The sequence below is a fragment of the Sinocyclocheilus grahami genome, unplaced genomic scaffold, assembly GCF_001515645.1.
Source record: "Sinocyclocheilus grahami isolate Dianchi unplaced genomic scaffold, SAMN03320097.WGS_v1.1 scaffold388.1, whole genome shotgun sequence".
NCBI lineage: Eukaryota > Metazoa > Chordata > Actinopteri > Cypriniformes > Cyprinidae > Sinocyclocheilus > Sinocyclocheilus grahami.
In genome coordinates, this window is record NW_015505567.1 from 421,073 (window position 1) to 428,992 (window position 7,920).

Consider the following 7,920-nt stretch of genomic DNA (forward strand, 5'->3'; position numbering starts at 1 on the left):
TAATATGCATAACTAATATACAGGCAAGCAGGTGAGCCTAGAATAAATGCAACACACACAGTTTCGCGTTAAGCGTTTTTCCATTTAGAATAAACTGTCTACAGCTCTTTATCATAGTCCGTTATTATACAACATTAAGCGTTTTGCTGTATGGGAGGACAAGTGAAAGTTTGCGCATTGTGTTCATAGCCATCTGTTTGCCTTGTAGTACATTAAATAACTATATATCGAATTTGATCTTTTAATTGAACTTAATGTATCTTAATACATTATGCCATGTTAAGTGTTTGTTTTTCTACAGAAGGAAAACGCTTAACGAGAGACTTTGTGCATTGCGTTCATATTCTGCTGTTCTGTGGCGACGGATTTGCGGGTCTTGTCTTTTTCTTGCAGGACCCTGTATGTTATAGTACTAAATTAGTTGTAATCGTTTAATCCCCACCACAGAGTCTTGTCTTCATTGGCAACACGCACCATTTGTATCGATTGCAAGTGACGTCGCAGGTAGCGGAGAGTGCAAGTGGCGATTGCAAGTGACTTCGTAATTTAGTTTCTTTTTTCTTGTCTTCACCACCTGGCTACTGTTGTAAAATGTTGAGAGATTCAAACAAAAAATAATCAATAAATAGAACAAAATAAAAAAATAAAAGACTGAAAGTGACGTCGCTAGCGGAAGCGCAAGTGTCTGAGAGTGCAAGCCTGAGAATGCACGTCTGAGAGTGCAAGTGCAAGGCTGCAGCTAGACCCTCTTGAAGCATAGTGAAATAATTTAGCACGGAGCGAAGGCGGAGCGGTGTTTCTGCCGCTCCACTCCGCTCACATACTCTGGATCCTACAGAGGATAAGCAGTTATAGATGACTGATTGATGTATATACTTTGTAGCGGATTATTATTATTATTTGTTATTATTATTATTATTGTTGTAGTTTTTATTTATTGTTATCATTATATTACTATAATAATATATTATACTACACCTTATTTATAGGATATTCATAATATGTTAGACTGCTGTACTGTACACTACAAGTCAAAAGCTTTTGAACAGTAAGATTTTTTTTCTTTGATAAAAAGAAAGATCCAAAGATCATCATTTATCTGAAATAAAAAGCTTTTGTAACATTATACACTCTAACATTCAAAAGCTTGGTGTCAGTATATATATATATATATATATATACACACACATATATACACACACACATACACACCTATATACATACACATATACTTTGGGGGGGGGGGGTTATAGAAATTTATATTTTTATTTAGCAATGATGCTTTAAATTGATCAAAAGTGATGTTAAAGACATTTATAATGTTACAAAAGATTTCTATTTCAGATAAATGCTGTTCTTCTGAACTCTCTATTCATCAAAGAAACCTGAAAAAATTTAAGCCTTGCCCTCTCCAATACAGCAGAAGCACTGAAGTATCGCAGCAATGGGCCCAATAAGGAATCAATTTATGTCTATGGTCACTGTCACCTTAAGTCCACATTTCCATCACAAAATGCGGTAATTAATAGCTTAAACATCAAAAAGGAATGAAGAACATTAACATTGAGCTTCAGCAGATCCAATCATATGTTCTGCTTCATAACAGAAACCTTATCCAGTTATCCATCTGCTTTTTTACTTTTAAAATGGGCTTTTTTTCTTTGTTTAATAACACAGTGGAGAGCAACAGGAAAGCACATGGGGAGAGAGAGAAAGACTAGATTTAAATTCACATCCTGTGATAATGCTGCAGCTCAACATGTCAAAAGCATGTGCATTAACCACTGAACCAAGTGGTAATGTAAGTGAAGTGAAGCATCAAATTCTTAATTATTAAAACTAAAAATAAATGTTAAAAGTAATTTTGAAAAAAAAATATTTCAAATGTTTTGGTAAATAAATACATACATACATAAACATAACATACAGAAATAAATAAAATTCTCACCCTTCCATTCTCAGCTGGAGTCTTTTTCTTCTTCTTCTTTTTTTTGTTCGACTTCTCATTCTACAAAAAAAGACATTAAAAAGAAAACAACTGAATTGGGAAATGAAAAGAATTTAGAAGTTAAAATACACTGTGAAATGTACTGAACATTGCATTTCACAAACTCTAAACAGGTCACGGTTGCATGTTCATGTTTGGGGATGATGATAGTGATGTATAAAGGTTCTCACCTTCACGGTATCTTTCTCTAGTGGAGCTCCTTGTTGTCTGTCACGGATTCTCTCTGCCGTCTCCTCATCTGACACACTTACATCCACATCAGCCTCACCAATCTAACACACCATTAGATACTATATCATGACAGCAGCATCATAGCATTGCATTAAAACTGCATTTATCGACACTCAATGATCTACGTATGGGCAGCGGACATGAAAGCAGTATGACATGCTATACTCCAAATGAAACTACTTCAAACAGCATTTGTTTGATTGCAGTCAAATTTTAACATATGCCATTATATGACCTCATATAAACTGTGACCACATTGGAATTCATTTTTCACAGTTAAGGACAATTTAGGTGAACTGCAAAACAACTGTAGCAGTCGTTAAAGGGGTCATGAACTGCATTTGATTTGTTTTGTGGGGGGGTTCCTTAAGTCTGTTCCCTGAGGCCTACTTATAATGAAAAAAATAATAAAAGAAGAAAGAAAGTAAAAACTTTCGGATGAATACCCTAGTAGTACCACCTTAAAGCAGTATATAAATCATGGTACACATGTACGGTAATCACCATGGTATAACAAAGTACCATGGTAATACGTCTAATCTACACACAGCGACGCCCCTGATCACACATGCCAGACATTACCAGCTCAAAGATGTTGCTGGTGTTCTTCTGCTTATGGGCAGTTTTGTCACTCTTCATCTGCTCCTCTTCATCTTCATCAGTGAGTTTTAGCGTGTTTAAAGCGGCCTGAGCGCGCTGCTCGCCCTTCAGCCTACGCAGAGCGCGACTCGACATGATGGACGTCAGATCAACTGATCAATGATCAATAATCTAACACCGAGCCCAAATATCTCATAAACTTGAAATGAACGTTCAACATGAAACGCTATCAACACATGGGAAACGCGTCACTTTAAACGGAAGAGGATGTGTTCCAAAGTATGCGACCCGGACGTTATTTTTATACCTTATGTATTTTTCATAATCGTTTTTTTTTTGTAGTTGTTGTTGTTGTTGTTTTTTTATCATATGCAACGATTCCTTATTTATTCAAAGCTAAGGAGGGGTTTCAAAAATTGTTACAAATACATTATGATTTCTCTTTTTGAGCGCTTCTGGGAATATGAGAGAACGGACTAATTGCAATTCGTGGCAGGATTAAACATTTTTCTTAATAATTTCACAATATCTGGTGACGTGGAATATGAATGAATTTAAACAACAAAGCATATTAGAAACGCGTCACTTTAAACGGAAGAGGATGTGTTCCAAAGTATGCGACCCGGACGTTATTTTTATACCTTATGTATTTTTCATAATCGTTTTTTTTTGTAGTTGTTGTTGTTGTTGTTTTTTTATCATATGCAACGATTCCTTATTTATTCAAAGCTAAGGAGGGGTTTCAAAAATTGTTACAAATACATTATGATTTCTCTTTTTGAGCGCTTCTGGGAATATGAGAGAACGGACTAATTGCAATTCGTGGCAGGATTAAACATTTTTCTTAATAATTTCACAATATCTGGTGACGTGGAATATGAATGAATTTAAACAACAAAGCATATTAAGGCACAAGATATGAATGATGATCAGTGGATAATGCAGCTTTTTGAGCCACCGAGCGCCCCCTGCATGATAAAGAATGTTTAGCTTCTAGACCTTATGCGACAGAGAAACAAGCGTGGAGTCATCACTTAGAACTTTGTTTGAACTTTAGCTGCAGAAGCAAGACCTGAAATCTGAAATAAAATACGGCTTTTAAAACTTGAAAGAGTTAACCCTGGGTTATTCTAAACCCCAGGTACATATTCTATTTGCTATTACTATTAGCTATTCATCTATTATTATTATTATCATCATTATCATCATCATTATTATATTATTATTTGCTACTATAAATCAATTATTATTATATTACCTATTATTGTACTATTAATTGCGCACTATTTTATTTATCATATTATGGACTATATTTTCCTACAATGAATACTACATATACATTTTAATATTAATTTAATTCAATTCAAGTTTATTTGTATACAGCTTTTTACGATACAAATCGTTGCACAGTAACTTTACAGAAAATTAAGTTTTTACAATATTTAGTGGTAGCTTATCAGTGGTGACTGTCAGTTAATGTACATATGGCAGAAATGTACTGAAAAATCAATTAAAGACATAATCAAACAGACGATGAACACTATTAACGGCAATTATTATATGATGCAATCAAACTTATAGCATTTGGTAGTTCTGTATGTTGTTTCAGGGTTGGCATCATCTGAGGTCCTCTGAGGGGTTGACATAATCTCTTCTCAGGTGTTCTGGATTCAGACTGAAACTTGTGTAAATCCTAGTTAAAAACAGAGAAACAAATAGAGACATAATTAGCGTAACTACTGTTCCAAACCAAGCAAAATTGATTTATTTAACCCAAGCTAAAGAATAATAATGCGCATTTGATCAGATATAACTGCAGTAGAAGATTATGAGATGCATTATTTGAATGCTTGGCCAAAGAGATGTGTCTTTAATCTAGATTTAAACAGAGAGAGTGTGTCTGAACCCCGAACGTTATCAGGAAGGCTATTCCAGAGTTTGGGAGCCAAATGCGAAAAAGCTATTACACATATTACACATCACTTTTTTGTACTATCACACTGCACTGTAAAAGTGTATAAGGTTTTATCACTGTAACTGTAACTGTTTTACCAGACCCATAAAGGATTGTCAATTACACAATGTAACAAAAATTTGCTTCACTTTCACATTTTTTATGGTTCTTCTGTAATGCGGTGGTGCTAATTATTATTGTACTATTTATTTTCATGTATCATCAATATTTTGGTAAATATTTAAGTCAGGCAAATTTTAGAACTTCTATCATTAATTATGAAACACTGGTTTTGTACAGATATGTTTCTGTACTAATTGTGCATGTTTTTTTAAAGATATTTTGCTTTTGCAAGGATGGCAGCATTCTAGAAGTTTCTGTAACATTCTTTAATATTCTAATGCTTTCTGGAACATTCCAGAACATTGTGGGACTAGTCATAAATGACAAAAATCATCCAAAGGACACTTCTGAAGTTTTGGGCGATTCACTTTTGGCAACTTTGTTAAACTGTTGTTAGGTATGCATGAGTAATAACAGATTGGCTTGCATAAGTTGTCAACATATTTTTTTTAGTTTTCATGAGCACTGTTAATGATACACAAAAAGTAATGGGATTTTCATATTCAGCATGTCACATAAAACTTCATAAAGAAACATTAAAAATAAAAGTGAAACAAAACTTTAAAAAAAATGTTTCACAGCGTTATATTTGTTATTGTTTGTTTTGAAGTATATACAGTTGTGCTCAAAATTATTCATACCCTTGGTAAATATGATCAAAGAAGGCTGTGAAAATTAATCTGTATCATCAATCTTTTAGATATTTTATTTTTTTTAATTGACTAAAATCTAACCTTTCAGTGGAGGATAAGAATTTAAAATGGGAGAGAAATCTCATTATGAAATAAATGTTTTTCTCTAATACACATTGATTAATCATACCCTTTTATCCAATACTTTTTGCAACCTCCTTTTGCCAAGAAAACAGCTCTGAGTATTCACCTACAATGCCTGAAGCGTTTAGAGAACATCTGACAGGAGATAAGAGACCATTCCTTCATACAGAATCTCTCCAGACCCTTCAGATTTCCAGCTGCATGTTGACGCTTCTCCTCTTCAGTTCACCACACTCATTTATAAATAGGGTTCAGCTACGGGGAACTGGGTCGGCCAGGGCAGAATGTTGGTTTTGTTCTCAGTGACCCATTTTTGTTTTGATTTTGATGTTTGTTTGTGGATCATTGTCCTGTTGGAAGATCCAACCATGGCCCATTATAAACATGGACAGTCAGTTTTAAATTTTTTATCCATTGGTATTTTATAGAATACATTATGCCATCTATCTGAACAAGATATCCAGGATCTCCAGCAGAACAATAGGCAACATTAAATATCCATCAGTATATTTCATTGTACACATGGGGTACCCTGTGTGCACCAAACCCATCTTGAGTGTTTGCTGCTAAAAAGTGATTTTTTTTAGTTTCATCTGACCATTGAACCCAGTCCCGTTTAAAGTTCCAATCATGTCTAGCAAATAAATATGCTGGAGTTTGTTTTTGAATGACAGCATTTTCTTTTCTAGTTTTTTCTTGAAACTCTCCCAAACTATTTTTTTTTTTTAGGCTTTCTGACCCCAAGACTCAGCTATTTTCTGCAGTTCTCCAGCTGTGATCCTTGGAGTCTTTGGCCACTCAAACTCTCCTCCTCACCGTGCATTAGGACGATATGGACACACATCCTCTTACTGTAATAGAGAAAAATATTTATTTCATAATGTGAATTTTTTTTTATTTTTTACTTTAATTAAAGGTTAGTTTTTTTTATATGAAAGATCAAGTGGATAAATAATGCAGATTTATTTTCACAGCCTTCTTTAATCATATTTATCAATTTTGAGCACAACTGTATCTGTATCTGTTTAGTGCTACAAAATAATAAAAAAGCAGACTGCCAGTATGTTACTATTTGATGTGTATTTGCTGAGTTTATTCCATTATCTCAATAATGGTCAGTTATTATCAGTACTTAAATATGTATTATTTTGATGTTTCCCAGTATTTCAAAGGGAATGAGCTGTGTTCTCACCTAAAGCTCAAGAAAAGCTAAGATATTGGGATTGAAGACAGAAAAAGTCATTTCCACAATAAAAAATACTTTATTTCATTTTATGCACTTTGTTTCAAAGCAGCTTTAGTGATAAACAAAACAGTGATTCAGTGATACAAACAAAATTCTATTCTATTCTGCCGCGTGTATCTGGTAAAGGGGGTGGCCTTGCGGTCATCTGTCGTAACTCTATAACACTCACTCAGATGGATTTTCATTGTACTAAGACTTTTGAATACATGGTTCTGATGGTTGGCTCAAATCATTCCCTCACAATTATTTTGATTTATAGACCACCCAAACAGCAAAACGACTTTTTCTCTGAACTCAGTGAACTATTAACCCTTGCCTGTGCATCATCAGCCCAGGTCATCTTACTTGGTGACTATAACATCCATGTTGATACACACTGTTTTAATAGTACTCAACTAATGACTGTCCTGGACTGCTTCGATCTTTATCAGAACGTCAACTTCTCTACTCACACTCATGGTCATACGCTTGACTTAGTCTGTACATCTGGTTTGAACAATATCTCCATTAGTGGTCTGGCTACTCCTATTTCTGATCATAAGCTTATTACTTTTGACTTTACACTAACTTATCCAACCAAATGTACTGACAACATAACCATTTCTTATCGTAAGTTCAATGCTATCAATGTTGATACATTTACTGCCTCTATTGCTTCATCTGTTATATCTGATGTTTTCAATTTTACCTGTCCATCCAAGATCTGATTTGTATCACTCTGCTATTGCTGATGTTTTAGACGAGCATGCTCCAATTAGGACTAGGTCAGTTCCCATGTCCCGCTCCTCTCCATGGTTTAACGATGAGCTACGTGCTATGAAAGCAAGAGGCAGGCAACTTGAACGTCTTTTTAGGAAAACAGGTTTAACTTTACACTTTCAGGCATTTTCAGATCATGTTAAGCACTATAAAACTGCCTTGAACGCAGCTCACTCTTCCTATATTTCCAAAATTATTAACAAAGCAAACAATAGGCCTAAAT

General features: G+C 34.4%; 1 protein-coding gene across 1 annotated transcript in view; it reads right to left on the bottom strand.

Annotated features, from left to right (window-relative positions):
- The window catches only part of tcf25 (TCF25 ribosome quality control complex subunit), a 139,141-nt gene extending 136,034 nt beyond the window's left edge, over positions 1-3,107 (bottom strand). The window contains exons 1-3 of the mRNA XM_016231330.1: positions 2,822-3,107; positions 2,179-2,280; positions 1,880-2,008 (exon numbers count right to left, since the gene is read on the bottom strand). Of these exons, the coding sequence (XP_016086816.1) occupies positions 1,880-2,008; positions 2,179-2,280; positions 2,822-2,974 (384 nt within the window). The 5' untranslated portion in view covers positions 2,975-3,107. The remainder of the gene's footprint in view (positions 1-1,879; positions 2,009-2,178; positions 2,281-2,821) is intronic.
- Positions 3,108-7,920: the final 4,813 nt, after the last annotated feature.